The sequence below is a fragment of the Oncorhynchus masou genome, chromosome 15 (assembly GCF_036934945.1).
Source record: "Oncorhynchus masou masou isolate Uvic2021 chromosome 15, UVic_Omas_1.1, whole genome shotgun sequence".
Lineage (NCBI taxonomy): Eukaryota > Metazoa > Chordata > Actinopteri > Salmoniformes > Salmonidae > Oncorhynchus > Oncorhynchus masou.
Genome location: NC_088226.1, coordinates 8000935 through 8023107, shown reverse-complemented (window position 1 = coordinate 8023107; position 22173 = coordinate 8000935). Strand labels below are relative to the sequence as shown.

The 22173-nt window shown below is 44.1% G+C and overlaps 1 protein-coding gene across 2 annotated transcripts in view; it reads left to right on the top strand.

Annotated features, from left to right (window-relative positions):
* LOC135555478 (mucin-5AC-like) overlaps positions 1–22173 on the top strand; it is a 35064-nt gene that overhangs the window by 5425 nt on the left and 7466 nt on the right. For both annotated transcript variants that reach the window (XM_064987944.1, XM_064987943.1), the window contains exons 2-3: positions 12375–13091; positions 13423–13510. In XM_064987944.1, coding sequence (XP_064844016.1) covers positions 12470–13091; positions 13423–13510 — 710 coding nt within the window. In that variant the 5' untranslated portion in view covers positions 12375–12469. The remainder of the gene's footprint in view (positions 1–12374; positions 13092–13422; positions 13511–22173) is intronic.

The following is a 22173-nucleotide window of genomic DNA, read 5'->3' as shown; positions in this document are numbered from 1 at the left end:
AAAGTAAGAATGGGTTCTTAACTGACTTGCCTAGTTAAATAATGGTATAAAAAAAACGGCAAAATCGGCGTCCAAAAATACCGATTTCCGATTGTTATGAAAACTTGAAATCGTCCCTAATAAATCGGCCATTCCGATTAATCGGTCGACCTCTAGTACATACTACCAAGTTCGGAATTGCACAGTAATAGTCTCACAACATACTACGGAACGCCATTTGGGTCTTTGCGTGTCAAAAAAGATACACGTCAAATAACACAGTTCTATTATAGAAGGTTGTGTGTTCTGAATTTGCAGGTGCAAGCCAAGCGTCACCACAACTATCAGTAGCACTCTCAAAGCTGTACAAAAAAGTCTGCAAATACCGGCCATGAACGATTGTTTTACAATACCGCGTTGCTAATAAAGCATTATTTGTTCGACCGCAACTTCTGGGGTAGTTAGCTTTAGCTTGGTACCTAGCACCAATTACAACCAGCCTGAAAACAATGACCAGTAGAAACTGCAGTCATTTTCATTGTTCTTTGCAATGATTTAGGAATCCTTGTAAGTATTAGCTAGGTAGCCACTTGTTGTTCGCCTATTGAAATTGAACTTCAGTTCATGAAAATAAATAGCTAGCCAGCTACTTAATGTTAGCTTTGGGCAACAGGGTTATAAACAGCCAGCTAGCTTCATCTGGCTAGTGAGGCTTGACCGGACCAGGTTATGTATTGTGAAGCAAGCCACAATAACGATTAGGCACAATACTGGATTTTGCAGTTTGCCTTCAAAATAAAGGTACCTCTTTTGAAAGTGATGCATAAGGTTACAATTAGTGGAATCATGCCATATTTAGACTACATAATGTTAAACAAGGTTGGAATGTGAATCAATGAAATTGGTTATCCGTCTATTCGGTGACACCCACAGAACACAACTGTGAAGAGTTTACGCAAATATTAGCATTGTCTCTTATCGCGGGACTGTGAGAAATCACCTCCCCAGTCAGCCTATTGTGTGTATTGACATTCATATTGCACTGTACAGCTTTACCTCAGGATTGGGGATCAATGAAATGGGGTATCAGTCTACTCAATACGCAAGATATTTTTTCCCAGCGTCATCCTCAGAGTTATCAGACTCAAACATCCACACAGTATTGTTTTTCTCGGGAATAGTGTTCAATACACATAGGCTGACAATGAATGTGGCTCAATTCAGTTGTTTCAGAGTCCCACAATAAGAGCTACGATGCTAATATTCTCTTGGTGTCACTGGGTAGACTGATACCTAGCTATATAGCTAGCTAACTATATAGCTACTGAACCAGATTGTCGTTTTGCTATGTTTTTGGGTAAAAACATTGTTTGCATCCATGAGCTAGCTATCTTTTTTTATGCAAGCACTGTAGGTGTGCGAGACAACTTTACCAGCATCATAGCATATGTATCGATGAATCGTTGTGACATATGAAATACGAGTGATAGTGTAATAACTACGTAAACAATAATGAACCTGTTAAATTATTATGTGACGTGCAGTCATATCCAGGTCCTGATTGGTCAACAAGCTTATTTAACACGTCAAATTGTGTTATATTTTTGACACGCAATGACCCAAACTGCGTTACATAGAAATCCTTGTTGAGAATGAAACGACTGAACAAATGAACAATGAAACAGCACAGCAAGTAAGTGAAAGAAATTATTTAAGAATGATTGAGGTCACTGTTCTTGGACCTTGAATGCTTCAGACATTTTTTGGTACCCTTCTGCAGATCTGTGCCTCAACACAATCCCGTCTCGGAGCTCTATGGACAATTCCTTCGACCTGTTTGGTTTTTGCTCTGACCTAATATAGACAGGTGTGCCATTCCAAATCATCTCCAGTCAATTACATTTACCACAGGTGGACTCAAAGTTGTAGAAACATCTTAAGGATGATCAATGGAAACAGGATGCTCCTGAGCTCAATTTCAAGTCTTATAACAGAGGGTCTAAATACTTGTGTAAATAAGGTATTTTTGTTTTTTATTTGTAATTTGCAAACATTTCTAAATCTGTTTTCGCTTTGTCATTATGGGGTATTGTGTGTAGATTGATGAGGGGGAAAAACTATTTAATCAATTTTAGAATAAGGCTGTAACGTAACAAAATGTGGAAGAAGTAAAGGGATCTGAATACTTTCCGAATGCACTGGTTTCCACCTGTTTACTGTCAGTTTCATTTTGTTCTGCCCAATTCATTCAGCATTATGTCAGTGCTGTGGCAGCCTGTCTACACCATGAGCCAGTCTGGGTGCCTAAAGTTCCCGATGACAGAAATATGGCTACAGTTATGAGAGTTGAAAGGGAGGGGGGGATTTGTCAGATGTTTTGAGTCATTTGAAATGCTATTGTCCTGTAATTTCTATTTAAGAAGCCCTTTGACCCAAGCCCCAAATACCATGTAAATTTCTGGGTAACGACTAGGTACAGTTTTATGTGGTGTTAGCCTAGCTGTTATTTTGTTGATAAGCCCTGGTTAGCCCTGGTGGTGTTGACAACCTGCGAGGGATCAGATTCCATCTGGAACGTGCCTGCTCTGCTTCAAACAGGAGGACATAATCCTCTTATGGCCAGAGTCAGTTCCAGTAGTGAGTGGCTGCTAGAGAGCTGAAACCTCAAGGGTATGTTTTGCTGTCCAGTCCAGATGCCTGCCCTGTTCCTCTCCATCCTATCTGGTGTCATCGATCCAACCCACCAGCTGGCTCTATCTGGCCTAATGTCATTTACCCCCTGAGTGGAGTCTGTCAGTGGGCACACTGCCCATTATGGAGAAGGACCTGCTCTTCAAGTTACACATTACCCTCTCCTTCAGTCCCTCCACACCAGCCTCACTGGTGGGTAATCCCCAGGCAAGGGACACCATTAGTGGAACAGGTCCCTGTCTGCCTCTCTAATGCACTGACGCTTCTCACCATCTGAGTAGCCCACATCCTCACTTTCTCCCCCACGATCAATATCGGCATGGTCAAGATCACACCCACCCTGCTGTTCCTCTCAGCGGTCTACTGTAGGCTGTTGGGACCTTGTTTGTTGTCGGCTCCGTCTCTCCATTGTTGTGATGGAGCCAGGTCTTTTTGTTTGGTTTCTGGGACACACTAGGCCTCTGTCCTGGGCGCTCTCTGTCTCTAGGTAGTCTCTGGGCCGGCGCTGGAGGACAGTCGGTCTGATCGTACAGGATTAGCAAATCTCTTTGTCCAGGGTTAACAAGCTCTGTCATGTGTTAATCTCCCTGTCCCCGGGGGGCCGAGTCTCCTGAGGCTGGGAGATGGGTGACGCATGCTGGTAAAGTGGGGGTAGTGTGTGTGTGTGTGTGTGTGTGGGACCAGCATATTCACCGGATGGGTCCGGGAGCGAAGGTATGTGATGTAGATAGTAGAGGTCGACCGATTAATCGGAATGGCCGATTAATTCGGGCCGATTTCAAGTTTTCATAACAATCAGAAATCGGTATTTTTGGACGCAGATTTAAAAAAAACAAAAAAACAAACAAATTCCCACCTTTTATTTATTCTTTATTTAACTAGGCAAGCCAGTTAAGAACGCATTCTTATTTTCAATGACGGCCTAGGAACGGTGCGTTAACTGCCTTGTTCAGGGGCAGAACGACAGATTTTTACCTTGTCAGCTCAGGGATTCAATCTTGCAACCTTACAGTTAACTAGTCCAACGCTCTAACCACGTGCCTCTCATTGCACTCCACGAGGAGCCTGCCTGTTACGCGAATGCAGTAAGCCAAGGTAAGTTGCTAGCTAGCATTAAACTTAGCTTATAAAAAACAATCAATCAATCATAATCACTAGTTAACTACACATGGTTGATGATATTACTAGTTTATCTAGCATGTCCTGCGTTGCATATAATCGATGCGGTGCGTATCGTTGCTCCAATGTGTACCTAACCATAAACATCAATGCCTTTCTTAAAATCAATACACAGAAGTATATATTTTTAAACCTGCATATTTAGCTAAAAGAAATCCAGGTTCGCAGGCAATATTAACCAGGTGAAATTGTGTCACTTCTCTTGCGTTCATTGCACGCAGAGTCAGTGTATATGCAACAGTTTGGGCCGCCTAATTTGCCAGAATTTTATGTCATTATGACATAACATTGAAGGTTGCGCAATGTAACAGCAATATTTAGACTTATGGATGCCACCTGTTGCAATATGGAACGGTTCCGTATTTCACTGAAAGAATAAACGTCTTGTATTCGAGATGATAGTTTCCGGATTTGACCATATTAATGACCTAAGGCTCGTATTTCTGTGTGTTATCATGTTATAACTAAGTCTATGATTTGATAGAGCAGTCTGACTGAGCGATGGTTGGCACCAGCAGGCTCGTAAGCATTCATTCAAACAGCACTTTTGTGTGTTTGCCTGCAGCTGTTTATGACTTCAAGCCTATCAACTCCCGAGATTAGGCTGGTGTAACCGATGTGAAATGGCTAGCTAGTTAGCGGGGTGCGCACTAATAGCGTTTCAAACGTCACTCGCTCTTGAGACTTGGAGTGGTTGTTCCCCTTGCTCTGCATGGGTAACAATGCTTCGAGCCCAGGTAGGAGCGAGGAGAGGGATGGAAGCTACTGTTACACTGGCAATACTAAAATGCCTATAAGAACATCCAATAGTCAAAGGTTAATGAAATACAAATGATATAGAGAGAAATAGTCCTATAATTCTTACAGTAACTACAACCTAAAACTTCTTACCTGGGAATATTGAAGACTCATGTTAAAAGGAACCACCAGCTTTCATATGTTCTCATGTTCTGAGCAAGGAAGTTAAATGTTAGCTTTCTTACATGGCACATATTGCACTTTTACTTTCTTCTCCAACACTTTGTTTTTGCATTATTTAAACCAAATTGAACATGCTTCATTATTTATTTGAGGCTAAATTGATTTTATTGATGTATTATATTAAGTTAAAATAAGTGTTCATTCAGTATTGTTGTAATTGCCATTATTACAAATAAATAAATGTAATCGTTTTTTTTTTTTTAGTCCTCCAATAATCGGTATCGGCGGTGAAAAATCATAATCGGCCAACCTCTGGTAGATAGTACCCTTCTCTCACTTGAAGTCTCTACCAGTCGTGCCATGGCGGTACAGACTCTGAACCTGCTTTTGGCTCCTACTGAACTTCTTTAGAGCACAGGGATTACATTCTGTCACGTCACATGGTTTTGTGATTCAGGTGTCTGTCACACAAGATGTTGCCTTGACTGACACAGGCAGCAGACCAGTGAACAAGAGAAAAGCATATTCCTGAACTGAGTTTACTTGGTCCATTGTCTGTTACCAAGACCATTGACTTGTCAAAAAAGAAAGCAGCTGATTTTGATCCTGTCTGGGGAGTTAAGTGTCCATAGCCTCATTTGTCGGGCATGTCCTGACGTCACCGCCCGAGAAGGGCCTCACAATCCCTTCTTGTCTCCCACCGTGTCCAGGGAAGGAATTCCGTGGAGAGGAGTCAACTTTGTTTGGAGCGGTTTGTTTGTGTGTGGGGCAGGGGCAGCTTCCTGACCTTTGGCTGGGCCTGTTTGGGAATGTGCGAGCTGCGATTAGTGTCAGGGTGATGAAGGCAGAGCAGTGACTCAGCTGGGACGGTGTCATGCGTCTTTTGTACCACCCTGGCTCCCCTTTCTTAGCTGGGCAGCGCACAGCAACAATCAGTCCCTCAGTCTCTTGGGTTCTGTTTAGATAGCCGCCCCAAGGCTACAGAAGTGTATAACGGTTTCTATTATAGCAGAGAGATGGATGGTACCATGCAGGGAAAGCTAATTGAGTGGAGAGATGAACTGGTGTGTGCAGTAGTCACTGAAAGGGACTATGATGATGAGTATGGTGTAATATAATGCTTTTATGATAATGATGATGATCATGCGTTCTCTTGAAGCCTTGGAAAGCATGTGTTTTTGGGTGTGATCTATTGTAAGTTCCTGAATGACATGTAATCACACTTGCAGATTTGTCATTTTCCACAATGAATGATGATATTAGTAATGCACAGCAGCTGTTCAGGGTTTAGTGCCAAGATTTCCCTCTGAGATGATACATGATGGAGCGTATTAATGGGGGGGAACTTTCGCTTTTGGAGGCGGTGCTGTTAGTTTCTGTTTTGGGCCCTCTGTAGCGCCCTCTAGCACTCCTCTGTTTCCCTTCTCTTCTTTTGTATCAGAACCATCTGCACCAACCCCAAATGAAGTTGTTGCCATGAGTCTAACCTTTTATTCTTTGTGTGGTCTTGTCTGTGTAAGATTGGTAGTACCACCCATTCTGGTTTCACCTGCTACAGTCTCAATTCCCCAGACTTGCTTGTAAGACTCAATGCTGCATCATTCAACAAAATGTTTCATGTTTTCTGGTCCTCAACGCACCATGTCTGGTGTGTATGCTTGTCCTCCCTCTGAGGAACAGTGGACTGCTGCAGGGTTTCTGTTTTAGAGTTTACCTCTGGCCCTATGCCAGCGTGTGGTGCCTCAAATATTAATGTACACTTAACAGTAACCTTGTGGAACTTATCTCAGCAGTGTTGAATAAGAGCAGTGGTTTCTAGATGAAGACGCCACACAGTCTCAACATTAAACTGAGAGATGTTCTGTCAACACAGGCACCAGGGCGTCTTAACACTGGCCGAGGAGTAAAGACACCGGATCCCAGTGTTGGCAGCATGTGGTGATGGATGTGTGTTGATGGGTTCAGAGGCCGTTAAACTAGCCTCTTCAAACCAGACTCCCGACCGTTAACTCTTGAATCCTTTCTCTGGTGCCACGGTTATCAATTCTATCGCTAGGCATTAAGGGAAGGTTACAGGAGCGCTAGGAAAAGCACACTAAACTGATCTCCTGTTCCCTTGCCCCGGCTTCCTTCCGCTACAATCCTCCCATTGACAGCTATTTACAGCTGACCCTGGGGGACATGCAGGCACAGAGAATGTATGTACACACAGCAGTGTACTAGGAAAGCGGTGGCAGTTGCCATTGCTAGCTATTCATAAGTGCCGTTGACCGCTGTGATTTTCAGTAGCCAGGCTCTTGTTCCTGGCAAAGGGAGGCCCTGATTAGACATGCACACACAGGCCACCAGGAGAGACGACATTAAGTTAGCATTTAGCCCACCCACTCCTGCTTGGAACATTCATTGGGAATTGAACATGTATCATTTACACCAATAGGTTTTTGTCGATTTGTGTTTTATCAAACAAATTGACCTAATGCCCCAAAACACAGCCATACACATGCAAAAGCTTGTATAGGTGTTAGAGGTCGACCGATTATGATTTTTGAACGCCGATGCCGATTATTGGAGGACCAAAAAAAGCGTCCAATTCTTTTTTTTGTTTTTTGTAATAATGACAATTACAACTATACTATACTATACTTACATGGCAATATGTGCCATGTAAGAAAGCTAACGTTTAAGTTCCTTGCTCAGAACATGAGAACATATGAAAGCTGGTGGTTCCTCTTCAATATTCCCAGGTAAAAAGTTTTAGGTTGTAGTTATTATAGGAATTATATGACTCTCTATACAATTTGTATTTAATAGACCTTTGATGATTGGATGTTCTTATAGGCACTTTAGTATTGCCAGGCTAACAGTATAGCTTCCATCCCTCTCCTCGCTGCTACCCGGGTTCGAACTAGGAACACATCGACAACAGCCATCCTCGACGCATCGTTACCCATCTCTCCACAAAAGCCGCGGGGAACATCCACTCCAAGTCTCAGAGCGAGTGATGTTTGAAACGCTATTAGCGCGCACCGCGCTAACTAGCTAGCCATTTCACATCGGTTACACCAGCCTAATTCCGGGAGTTGATCGTCTTGAAGTCATAAACAGCTGCTGGCAAACACACAAAAGTGCTGTTTGAATGAATGCTTACGAGCCTGCTGGTGCCTATCATCGCTCAGACTGCTCTATCAAATAATAGACTTATTTATAACATGATAACACACAGAAATACGAGCCTTAGGTCATTAATATGGTCAAATCCAGAAACTATCATATCGAAAACAAGACGTTTATTCTTTCAGTGAAATACGGAACCGTTCCGTATTTTATCTAACGGGTGGTGTCAGGACCCGGTTACGAACCTGGGTCTCCGGAGTGAGAAACAGTCACTTAACCAACTGAGCCACGAATAGTCAGCAGAACCCAGAAGATGAGGCAGACACAGCAGTACTTAAGACGGTGTATTTAATAAAGTAAAAAGGAGAATACACAGAACACTAGGGCTGGGTGCTAACATACAAACACAGAGCACAGAACTGAGGGAAACTAAGGGCTAAGAACCTTGGCGTGATCCTGGACAACACCCTGTCGTTCTCAACCAACATCATGGCGGTGGCCCGTTCCTGTAGGTTCATGCTCTACAACTTCCGCAGAGTACGACCCTGCCTCACACAGGAAGCGGCGCAGGTCCTAATCCAGGCACTTGTCATCTCCCGTCTGGATTACTGCAACTCGCTGTTGGCTGGGCTCCCTGTGCCATTAAACCCCTACAACTCATCCAGAACGCCGCAGCCCGTCTGGTGTTCAACCTTCCCAATCACGTCACCCCGCTCCTCCGCTCTCTCCACTGGCTTCCAGTTGAAGCTCGCATCCGCTACAAGACCATGGTGCTTGCCTACGGAGCTGTGAGGGGAACGGCACCGCAGTACCTCCAGGCTCTGATCAGGCCCTACACCCAAACAAGGGCACTGCGTTCTTCCACCTCTGGCCTGCTCGCCTCCCTACCACTGAGGAAGTACAGTTCCCGCTCAGCCCAGTCAAAACTGTTCGCTGCTCTGGCCCCCCAATGGTGGAACAAACTCCCTCACGACGCCAGGACAGCAGAGTCAATCACCACCTTCCGGAGACACCTGAAACCCCACCTCTTCAAGGAATACCTAGGATAGGATAAGTAATCCTTCTCCCCCCCTTAAATGATTTAGATGCACTATTGTAAGTGGCTGTTCCACTGGATGTCAGAAGGTGAATTCACCAATTTGTAAGTCGCTCTGGATAAGAGCGTCTGCTAAATGACTTAAATGTAAATGTAAATGTAATGGTTTAAATACAATCAGGGAAAACGAGGCACAGGTGCAAATAATAATGGGGAACAAGGGAAAAAACACAAGGTCAAAAAGCACAATGGGGGCATCTAGTGACCAAAACCCGGAACAACCCTGGCCAAATCCTGACAGGGTGGCATCCATAAGTCTATATATTCCCGTTATTGCACATCCTTCAATGTTATGTCATAATTACGTAACATTCTGGCAAATTAAGCGGCCCAAACTGTTGCATATAAGTGACACAATTTCACCTGGTTAAGGTTGCCAGATTGAATCCCTGAGCTGACAAGGTAAATAATCTGTTGTTCTGCCCCTGAATGAGGCAGTTAACCCACCGTTCCTAGGCTGTCATTGAAAATAAGAATGTGTTCTTAACTGACTTGCCTAGTTAAATAAAGATTAAATAAAGGTGTTAAAAATATTTTTTAAATCGGTGTCCAAAAGTACCGATTTCGATTGTTATGAAAACTTGAAATCGGCCCTTCCGATTAATCGGTCGACCTCTAATAGGTGTACACACTGAGACTCTACAGTTTTTTTAAAAGGTCAAAGTGGCGATTACCGTTAGAATATACTCATGACCTGATTATCGGCTGTGATTGGGAGTCCCATAGGGCGGCGCACAATTGGCCCAGCGTCGTCCGGGTTTGGCCAGTGTAGGCTGTCATTGTAAATAACAATTTGTCCTTAACTGACTTGCCTCATTAAATAATACATTTGAGGACTCCTCTCACGCTTGTGTGTCTAGGCAATCCGAAAAGCTGGGATCTCCCAGTGCTGTTGGAGGCCTGCCAGATATCAGTATATACAGTATAGGCCTGTAAGTGTCTGTGGTGTTTGTGAGACACACAGAGGCAGATTAGTTTACATTGAATATGGCTCTTGGAGGATGATCATACTTTGCCCAGCTGGTGTTCTATCGTCAGCTGCTGAAGTGCATTAAGCGTCTTGTCTGTGATTGATTAACAATAATGAGATGTGTGTGTGTGTGTGTGTGTGTGTGTGTGTGTGTGTGTGTGTGTGTGTGTGTGTGTGTGTGTGTGTGTGTGTGTGTGTGTGTGTGTGTGTGTGTGTGCGCACCTTCATCCTATTGTTTGGTTTCTCCTTGACATGACAGTGAACCCTTGGTGTGTGTGTGTGTATTTCATGACCTGTGTGTGTGTGTTCTTTGTTCCCTGTATCTGTGTTGCTCATTGGTGAGGCTTATACAGAATGTTATGTGGGATGCAGTTTGATAAGATGGAGCAGTTGTTTGGGAAGATATCAAAACCATCACTGTCCAAGGGACATTTTAAAAACGCTAACTTATTTATCTTTCTGAACCTAAGCTAACAATGTATAAATAAAAACATGCAACTCTACATGACAGTAACAACATATGTCCGGACTCATCTTCCTGTCTTTATTGCTTCCCTAAATAGCGATGAGTCCTCCAGACATGGACAGGAAGTTGTTCCTCTCCTCTTGGGTGGTGGCGAGCGTCCTTGGAGTTGTGATGCAGCTGGTTGACCCTTGTCATCTTCTATCTAGGCTGCAGCCCACATCCTCTAGCCGTTTAGCAGCCGACAGCTTCTGATATCCCACTCCAATGAACAAAGTATATCTAACACACTACCACCTGTGGAGAATCAGCTTGAGATGTTTTACACAGGTAATCCTAACGCTATCCATCTCTAATCAAGCATATGACTGCAAAGACAATCAAAAAATATTTCAACAAAGACAACTACAACATTGCAGGGTTGTCCAAAGTCAGTCAAAATATTGCCAGTGCCAACACATGTATCATTGGGCGTAGTTGTATGTTCCTTACTACATAGGGTGATGTAGACAGGGTGAGGGCCTTAGACTAGAGCTGTGTAATCTGCCAACTGGAGGAAAAAGAGCAGAGCAGTGTTCCTCTGGCTGAGGGCTGGAGATTTATCACCACAACAGAGCAGAGCTGGGAAAAGCACAGTCAAGCTGTCTGGCTGTTCAGCAACTGCAGGAATAGAACCGTTCAGAACACAGGAAGGGGAGGTAGAGGGAGAAAGGCACTGATTGGATTTGACTTTATTTTTTCTAGTTGAGTTGTCAGGGCTATTGACGTGTGAGAGTCCCTGGTGTCAATCTGGAGTTGTTGTTTTTCTTTTTGAAGGGTTGGAGTCAGGGCAGGCGTCTGATAGTGTATAGCTCTGTTATAGGCAGAGTGGCATGGTGTGAGGACTAGGTTCTTGAACAGAGCGTCTCTGTTGGACTGAGCTTAACATGTAAATGTGTGAAACACGGTTGCTGTTGCTTTCACTTGCATCCAACACACACACACACCTCACTCCAAATGTGACTGCGGTGTCACTCAATTAAGTTGATTGCCCTGTGCACTGTGGCAGGGCTCTCTCCTCCCCCTCTCACTGCCACTGTGTGTGTGTGTGTGTGTGTGTGTGTGTGTGTGTGTGTGTGTGTGTGTGTGTGTGTGTGTGTGTGTGTGTGTGTGTGCAGTATGGAATTTCTCCCCAGGGATTTTCCTCTCCTTCTCCCTCTCTCTCTTCCCCTCTGGTCTTGCTCAGCTGCTCAGGCCATCTGTGCGAACGCAAACAGAGAACAGAGGGGTAGAAAGAGTGGGGGAAGTTGAGGAAAAGGCTTGGAGAAAATGGGAGGTTTGGCAGGGGAACGAAGGAAGGCACAGTAACGCATTTAGTTTTAGAGGATGAGTAAGGGATGAGAGCAGAGAGAAAGGGGGGCTGTGTGGGGAGTGGTTCCAGGAAGCTGACAGTATAAAGAATCTCTCCACTAGAAAGGAGGGGGAGCAGCAGCATCTGGGTATGGGGGAGAGAGGGGCTGAGTGGAAGTGGAGAGGCCTTCTAGAGTCCGAGCAGCGCACTGTTGTTCCAAGCTTTGCAGACTGTATCCCATGTTCCCACGCTCCTTAGGCCAAGCCACTTCCTCTACCTCAGTGTTGCTTCACCGTGGAGCCAAGTCTCCTGTCCTGTCAGACTACTGACTCTTTACGTTTCCCTGTTATTAGGCCTCTCTCCAGGGTTGTTTAGCAATGAAGCTCTCTGCAGAATGGCACATCCTGTTCTGTCTGCTCCTAATCTGTTAGAATCATTGACCTTAAACACATTTGCTCTACTTTCAAAACAATATTTCTGCATACGCCGTATGTAGTGTTTGTCTGTATATCTGTCTGTAGGAAAGCCTTTATCTGATCCCTCTGTGGCCTGTCTGCTGATATGAAGGCACAGTGTCATGCATGTCTTGTCACAGCCTGACCATACTATTCTCTTCTCTTCTCTTTGCCAGATCAGACTCCACCATCACCTGAGAGCAGTCACCATCTTCAGTCTCAAGCTCTCCAGCCCTCCTTTGCAGAGACGGACAGCCAGGACTGAGGGGAGATGAAACCGGATGGGGTTGCCACGGCAGCGATGGAGCCAATGGAAGCACTGGACGCCGATCCGGTAAACGAGCCAGTTGTGATGGGAGAGGAGCCTAACCAGGCTGCGCCGGCACCGCAGACGGAGGGAGTTGGCCAGCAGGGAGAGAAGGGGCAGGGCGAGCCTCATCCAGAGCCAGCCCAGGTGGCCCCCACCAAGACGGGAAATAGCAAGGCTGCAGCAGACCCAAAAGCCAAGACCAAGGCTCTCGCTGCTAAGACAAAGCCTGGGACCACCACCACAATTAAGACCACGGCCGGACCAGCGTCTCGACCCAACACCGCCCAGAGCCGACTGACCAATGGGGTTTCCAAGCCACATGCCAACGGAGTAGCCAAGAAGACCACCACTGGAGCCCCAGAAAAGACCACGCCCAAGAGGCCCGTAGGCACAGCCGTTGCCCCTACCACTAAGACCACCGCCAAGGTTGGTGAGAAGAAGCCAGCGGGCACCACCCGCCCTACCTCGGCTCCTGCTGCCACCAATGGGGTGAAGGCCACCACAGGAACAGCAGCAAAGAAGACACCTGCCGCGCCAACTAATGGTGTCAAAGCCACCACCACCGCTGCTAAGAAGCCCACAGGTAGGCTAACATTCAGGACCAGTAATTTTCAGTCACTGAAAGCAACGTGAAGCCTTGCATTTGTCATAAGTTGCCAATTGTCTTCTGTACACAGCAAATGTACATTTTCCCGGAGGCAAAGTATAACATTGTACTGTTTTGTATTGTGAAGGTTGGCATACTGCACATCCAGAACAAACATAGAAACACATTGGCCTGGTTCCTCAGGAAATAAATGTTATGACATAAATCATTGGCTGCGTCTTTCAAATGAAAAAATCTTACTCATGTTGTATATCTATCTCTTTGTCATTCCCTCTCTTCCTCACCTTCCCATATCTCATCTCCCCAGCTCCCCGGCCTGTCTCTGCAGCTACCACCAAGCCCAGCACTGCCGCCGCTCCCAAGCCTGATAGGCCTCCTGTTTCCAAGACAACCAGGTAGGCCAACCATTGGCGTAGTGCTCGTAGCCCCTCCCCTGGTGAGAGACTGTGAGTGTGTAGATAACATAGGAAGCAATTGTATGTAATTGGTCCTCACTTCAGGCAAAAGCTGATTGACTGTCTACTAGCTGGGCAGCCTTTTGTTTGATGCCGACTTCAATTCACTGTTTTTTTTTTTTTTATTTTTTAACTAAGCAAGTCAGATAAGAACAAATTCTCAACGATGGCCTAGGAACAGTGGGTTAACTGCCTTGTTCAGGGGCAGAGCGACAGATTATTACCTTGTCAGCTCAGGGATTCGATCTTGCAACCTTTCGGTTACTAGTCCAACGCTCTAACCACTAGGCTACCTGCCGCACCAATACATGTGCAACTACAACAGCAGTAAATAATAATTGTTTTAATAAATTCAGCGTAACGCTCCAGTTGCGACTGAGAAGCCAGTTGCTTCATTTGAGAGTGTTGCAGACTGAAAGGGACTGGTTAAAACTCTGGAGGAACAGGCACAATGTCCCTACACAGAGAGGGGCTTTAAGAAGTCCTCAGAAGTAGGCCAGCAGTCACTCTGAGCCAGGTCTTACAGCGCTGTTTTGGGTTTGCAAATCGCATCCAGAGATTAGTCTGCACCCCTCAGAATAAATAATAACCAACTCCAGGAGACAGACCAGGCTGTTTTGGACCTCTGTTTGGCAGTGAGTAGAATCAGGTCAGATTAGGCCCAGACAGTACCTGAGTCACGCTGTGTGGCATTCCAGCAGAGACGACCTTAACCCCAGGGAGGAACTCCAGAGAGTCATGGGCTGCGGCGAGGTGGCTCAACAAGCCTTTTGTCTGTGAAGAGGGGAGGATGACCAGGGATGTCCTAAGGTGTTTGGCTGTTCTTTGAATAGGCTCTCACTCCCCCGCCCAACCCCCCTTTCCCCTTCTGTGTTGTTTGTGTACCAAGGGAACTGTGATCTCTTACATAGCTCCTTACTTTTCATAGTTCGATCTAACAGGATCTAGTGAGTACATACTAGTCAACAGATAGCGATTTAGTATTTTTTTGCGAGTGCGACAATCTCTGGTGAAGTTAAACTATGAGGTAAGTGAGAACTTTAATCCATACATTACGGAACAAAACTGTTAATTTTGCGTTGTGCAACATATGGCTGAGGGAGATAGCGTGGCGGCTGATGGATGCAGTGAGCGTTGTGTACCCAGCCAGCCTGCACTGGAGGGGTAATAGACTGTGACAGGGTCATAAATCTCTGCTGTAATTAGATGTATCTCTATTCCCTTCCTGCTCCCTCTTTTTAATGCATGTCTGTATCAGATGAGCGTATGAGTGCAGAGTGGATACGTTCTGGCATATCAGACACCGCCTGTCTCCCTGCTCACTGAGACCACTGACACTCCCTCTCTCTCTCACACACACAATACTAATTTTATCCCTCAATTAATTCAAGTTCACTCTCAGGAGATTTTCTTTCTTATCAGACAGAAAAGATTGGAAAGCAAATATAGTTTTTTTTTTACGATCCTACAGCTACAAATGACCTAAATCTAATTTGACTGAATCACATCATTATGGCTGTGACAATTATAGAATAAGGGGTAGGCTAAATGTCATGCAAATGGCCATGGTTGTCTTAATTGTGATTTTTATAGAACAAATGTTTTGCGCTTGTGATGCATTTTTGAAAATGTCCTACGAGATACTTAATGAATACGACACAGCTTTGGTGACACTCCCGTCTCACAAACAAATGTTTTTTTAACAGAGCCATATACAGTGGGGCAAAAAAGTATTTGAAAACCTTGTGAAGACTTACAGAAAACGTTTGACCTCTGTCATTGCCAACAAAGGGTATATAACAAAGTATTGAGATAAACTTTTGTTATTGACCAAATACTTATTTTCCACCATAATTTGTAAATTAATTAATTAATTAAAAATCCTACAATGTGATTTTCTGGATTTTTTTTCATTTTGTCTGTCATAGTTGAAGTGTACCTATGATAAAAAATTACAGGCCTCTCTCATCTTTTTAAGTGGGAGAACTTGCACAATTGGTGGCTGACTAAATACTTTTTTGCCCCACTGTATTTGAAAAGTTTGGGACATTGAAGTTTATGCTTATTATGATGCATTCACATAACCCTGCGTTCCATGGCAGCTGTAATAGCTCCCCATGTACAGTGTTGACCAATAGCAATTCACAGAATGTTCAGATTTTTAAACAATGCTATGTACAAGATTCCAAATTCTCATCATGAATGGATAAAGGAAATGCTCAAAGACATTAATATGGTGTCCATTCTAAAAGCGGTTTTGACCGCTTGGAACTTCTCTCCCAACTATGCCGTTTTGCTCGTAAAATGATTAAGCTACCAACTTTACCCAATTTATGTAAAAAATAAATAAAAAACTGCTATTGGGTCAACTATAGGGTACAAAACATTATGAACACCTTTCGATGACACTGTCCAGGTGAAAGCTATGATCCCTTATTGAGGTCACCTGTCTCCTCCCTTTCAATCTGTGTAGATGAAAGGGAGGAGACGGGTTAAAGATGGATTCTTAAGTGTTGATATGATTGAGCCATGGATTGTGTGTGTGTTCCATTCAGAGGGTGAATGGGCAGGACTGTGGGAAGCACAGGGGTCAACATAGGCCAGCATCCCTGTGGAAAGCTTTCGACACTTTCTAGTCCATACCCGACGAATTGAGGCTTTTCTGAGGGCAAAAGGAAGGTGTTCTTGATGTTTTGTACACTCCCTGTATACTTGGAATATGAAGTTGAATCCCCCTTCACCTAAAATGACGTTATTAAGATTATTATTTTGTTCCTGGATATTGCTTATAATTATCGGTTACACAATTATACAATAATTGTACCAGCCCTACGCATCATGGCTGTTTTGTTTTGGTTCCGTTGACATTTAGCAAGTCCGGTCTGTGTTCTGTTTTTCCTGAAGCTGTTACGCTTTTTGTTCTATTTTAGTGTCACTGCTCTGACCCCTCCAAACACTAGATCCAGTCTGCTGGTGACACATCTCAGATTGATTCTGAAGTTCAACCTCAGACTTTGTCGATGGCAGCTGAAAATATGTGTGTGAAAGGAATAGTCTGCAGCAGCACATGATTTCTCAGTATTCCACCTCTCCTTTTACAGTAGCACTTAATACCTGTCACTACTTCCTGGTTGGTGGGTGTGGTAGAGGTGTGAACACATTTGCTCAAGCCAACACTGTTGTAGGGTTGTTTGTACTCTCTGTGTGTGTCTGCTGTTTGATACTGATTGCCTGTATAATGTTAGACCTACAGCTTGTGACAGGAAACCTCTGGGTCTGATTTAGTGCATCCTAAAAAGTCATTATGTAGTGTTGGACACAGTGGGTGGTGTGGGGGAAGGTATGTGTGAAGGCGTGTTTTTGAGTCATAGTTGAGATGACATCATGCAGCGCCCGTCATTGCTCATTGGGTGTGGGTATGCTTGTATGCGTATGCTGGTGTTGTGTATATGCTGTGCAGGCCTGTATTGCTGGGAGGCTGTATATGTTAATCAGCACGTTGTATGTGTGCATGTAGTCGAATAACAAAAGAGTGCCAACGGTCGTTGCCCTGTTGCTAGCGCCTAGCCAACAAGTCTTATTTTAGTTTAGTTTAGTTTTTTTCATTGTTTTCTGGTATTATTTATTACTTCTGTTGTTGTTTTTGACTTGACTCTGTTATTGATTAATGTACTGCGTTGTTGAGGATGCTAGCACAAGCATTTCACTTTTAATAGAGGTCGACCAATTATGCTTTTTCAACGCCGATACCGATTATTTTAGGGCCAAAAAAGCCGACACCGATTAATCGGCCGCTTTTTTTAAACATTTATTTTTATTTATTTGTAATAATGACAATTACAACAATACTGAATTAACACTTATTTTAACTTAATAAAATCAATTTATCCTCAAATAAATAATGAAACATGTTCAATTTGGTTTAAATAATGCAAAAACAAAGTGTTGGAGAAGAAAGTAAAAGTGCAATATGTGCCATGTAAGAAAGCTAGTGTTTAAGTTCCTTGCTCAGAACATGAGAACATATGAAAGCTGGTGGCTCCTTTTAACACAAGTCTTCAATATTCCCAGGTAAGAAGTTTTAGGTTGTAGTTATTATAGGAATTATAGGACTATTTCTCTCTATACCATTTGTATTTCATATACCTTTGACTATTGGATGTTCTTATAGGCATTTTAGTATTGCCAGTATAGCTTCCATCCCTCTCCTCGCCGCAACCTGAATTCGAACCAGGAACACATCGACAAACAGCCACCCAACAACTACTCCAAGTCTGAGAGCGAAGGTGACGTTTGAAACGCTATTAGCGCACACCCCGCTAACTAGCTAGCCATTTCACATCGGTTACACCAGCCTAATCTCGGGAGTTGATAGGCTTGAAGTCATAAACAGCGCAATGCTTGAAGCATTGCGAAAAGCTGCTGGCAAAACGTACGGAAGTGCTGTTTGAATGAATGCTTAGGTGCCTGCTGGTGCCAACCATCGCTCAGTCAGACTGCTCTATCAATCATAGACTTAGTTATAACATAATAACACACAGAAATACGAGCCTTTGGTCATTAATATGGTCGAATCCAGAAACTATCAGTTCGAAAACAAAACGTTTATTCTTTCAGTGAAATACGGAACCTTTCCATATTTTATCTAACAGATGGCATCCCTAAGTCTAAATATTGCTGTTACATTGCGCAACCTTCAATGTTATGTCATAATGACATAAAATTCTGGCAAATTCATTCGCAATGAGCCAGGCGGCCCAGACTGTTGCATATACTCTGACTCTACGTGCAATGAACGCAAGAGAAGTGACACAATTTCACCTGGTTAATATTGCCTGCTAACCTGGATTTATTTTAGCTAAATATGCAGGTTTAAAAATATATACTTCTGTGTATTGATTTTAAGAATGGCATTGATGTTTATGGTTATGTACACGTTGGAGCAACGACAGTCCTTTTTCGCGAATGCGCACCACATCGATTATATGCAACGCAGGACACGCTAGATAAACTAGTAATATCATCAACCATGTGCAGTTATAACTAGTGATTATGATTGATTGATTGTTTTTTATAAGATAAGTTTAATGCTCGCTAGCAACTTACCTTGGCTTCTTACTGCATTTGCATAACAGGCAGGCTCCTCGTGAGGCAGGTGGTTAGAGCGTTGGACCGTAAAGGTTGCAAGATTGAATCCCCGAGCAGACAAGGTAAAAATCTGTCGTTCTGCCCCTGAACAAGGCAGTTAACCCACCGTTCCTAGGCCGCCATTGAAAGTAAGAATGTGTTCTTAACTGACTTGCCTAGTTAAATAAAGTTGTAAAACATTTTTTTTTTTAAATTGGCGTCCAAAAATACAAATTTCCGATTATTATGAAAACTTGAAATCGGCCCTTCTGATTAATCGGTCGACCTCTAGTGTTTTAACCAGTGTGACTGTGGAGATGGTGGAGGAGTGTGGTGTGTAGCTGAACATGTTGCACGTCATGGCTTCTGCTTATGTTATTGACTGTATGTTTGTTTATTCCATGTCTAACTCTGTTGTTGTTTGTGTCGCACTGCTTTGTTTTATCTTGGCCAGGTCGCAGTTGTAAATGAGATCTTGTTCTCAACTGGCCTACCTGGTTAAATAAAGGTGAAATAAGATAAACAGTGCATTGTTGGGCCTGTATTGAGTAAGGAGCGTCGGTGGTGGTCTATGAATTTGGAGGAAGCCATGAAAGGCTAGGAGAAGAGGAGAGGGGTGGTGGTTTTCTCTCCCTCTCTCTCTCCCTTGTCCTGCTGTACTGAACAGTAATAGAGCAGTAGGCTGACAGTCGTGTATGGTGTAATATAGCTGTGCCAGTCGTGTATGGTGTGATATAGCTGTGCCAGTCGTGTATGGTGTGATATAGCTGTGCCAGTCGTGTATGGTGTGATATAGCTGTGCCAGTCGTGTACAGTGTAATATAGCTGTGCCAGTCGTGTATGGTGTGATATAGCTGTGCCAGTCGTGTATGGTGTGATATAGCTGTGCCAGTCGTGTACAGTGTAATAAAGCTGTGCCAGTCGTGTACAGTGACATATAGCTGTGCCAGTCGTGTACAGTGTAATATAGCTGTGCCAGTCGTGTACAGTGTCATATAGCTGTGCCAGTCGTGTACAGTGTCATATAGCTGTGCCAGTCGTGTACAGTGACATATAGCTGTGCCAGTCGTGTACAGTGTAATGTAGCTGTGCCAGTGTACAGTGTAATATAGCTGTGCCAGTCGTGTACAGTGACATATAGCTGTGCCAGTCGTGTACAGTGTAATGTAGCTGTGCCAGTCGTGTACAGTGTAATATAGCTGTGCCAGTCGTGTACAGTGACATATAGCTGTGCCAGTCGTGTACAGTGTAATATAGCTGTGCCAGTCGTGTACAGTGTCATATAGCTGTGCCAGTCTTGTACAGTGTATGGTGACATATAGCTGTGCCAGTCGTGTACAGTGTGATATAGCTGTGCCAGTCGTGTACGGTGTCATATAGCTGTGCCAGTCGTGTACGGTGTCATATAGCTGTGCCAGTCGTGTACGGTGTCATATAGCTGTGCCAGTCGTGTACGGTGTCATATAGCTGTGCCAGTTGTGTACGGTGACATATAGCTGTGCCAGTCGTGTACGGTGTCATATAGCTGTGCCAGTCGTGTATGGTGTCATATAGCTGTGCCAGTCGTGTACGGTGTGATATAGCTGTGCCAGTCGTGTACGGTGTGATATAGCTGTGCCAGTCGTGTACGGTGTGATATAGCTGTGCCAGTCGTGTACAGTGTGAAGCAGGCCAGTTGTGCAGGCTGTAAATCTCCTCTCTTGCTGGGCTGTGGGTGTGACAGGCAGACCACTCTGTGACGCAGTCCCCCATAGCCATGGTTTTATGGGAGGTACAGCAGCAGACCTAATCACTTAAAGGATCTGGTGGCAACGGGGGTGTGAGCTCATGCTCTGGAAGTGTGGCAGACGTGATGGATGTTGCAGAGTGCTCTCTGGACAGCAGTGGTTCTATAGGCCTCTGCTTCACCACACTGATACAGCCCTATTCTGTTATACAGGGACCTGCATCGTCACCCACCCACCAGGCTCTACCTGCTCTTTGTTCTCTCACTGGTTTCCTCTTTGTCCCTCTACTGCTAGGAGATAGAAACCATTTGACTGTTACTCGACACCTCAGCTCCATCTTCAGTAGGTTGACTGTCCTTTTTGATATCTTATTTATTTTTAAACGTTATTTCCTTCAAGCAGAACCAACCAAGAAGCCAGCTATAGCTGGTTTATCAGGTTAAGGCGGCACCCTGTGTAATGTCTTATCCTTTCGCTCAAAGCCCCTCTTGAGTGCTGCTGCGGCAGTATAAGGGTCTCTCTAGCTCCAAGGCAACTAACTACCTGGTGAATTTCTCTGGGAAATTACAAGCGAAAGACTGATACCTTTTGTTCCTGGGTTAGAGTGAGATTCCTGTGGTGTTCCCATATATCTGAAGCCCTGTGTGGATGTCCTGGGGGTAGAATCCCCTCCTTTTAACCAGGGTAAAGTGTCCCTCCCAGCCTTTCTGCCGAATTAAAATGGCATCACCTCTAATATGCCAGCTGTCTCCCTGGGAGGAGGTCCGTCCCCATGGTAGCTGGCTCTCTGCTGTTAGCTCTGCTGCAGGGGAGGCACTAGCCTTGCTTATGCATCTCATTGACTTAATCGTAGCCCCACTTTGATTTGCCACGCGAAGGCACACAACCTTTTATGTTAATCACCGCAAAGCTCCACATCGTTCCAGAATGCGTAATGAAACTAAAATGTTATATTTTATGAACCTCAGGCTACTTTAATTGTCTATGCGCTCATTTTTTAAGCTTCAGTGAATTTCTAGGCTTTTTCTCTACATTTTCTTTAACCCCCAATGTGTGATGATGTTCCTAATGGCAAGGCCTTCGGCAAGTTTGAGAAACAATGCACAGCAATTTTCCTTCATTGTGTGCAACTGCAAGCCATTAGACTCACGAGTCTAACATGACCAGCACTGCCTCAGTCATTTGGGTGACAGTGATCTTAATTACATAATATATCTTTTTTTTAAAGCTTCACAATTCAAGCATCATTGCATTGTAATGCCCCAGTCGAGCCTTTTCATTCATTCATTTATTATTGTTTGGCCATGCCCCATTATTCTATAATGGCCACACTGGCTCCTACAACAGTGACCGGACCTATTTGAGAAGCGGCAGGTTAATGGCGTGTAATTGGATGAGCACTTTCTCTCGCTCCCTCTCTCCTACAGCCTTTGACGATGGCCCGCTAATCTGCCTTGCTTCCCTACCTAAACGGAGTCATCTTGTCATTTTGGATTAGCCATATTCCTTTCGTCACACAGATTAAGATAAATACTCTGTCATCATCTCTCCTGCATTCTCTCTACCTTCCTATTCAATTCATCCTGTAATTATTTTCTTATCTTTAATTCCATTTTTTCAAGGCAGCACACACATTTACAAATCTCTTAAACTTAGTGTTTTACCACGTTACTTTTCTTTTTAGCGTGTCCTCATTTACGTCAAGACCTGTCAGATTGATACCTGTCAGATTGATACCTGAGGAAACCA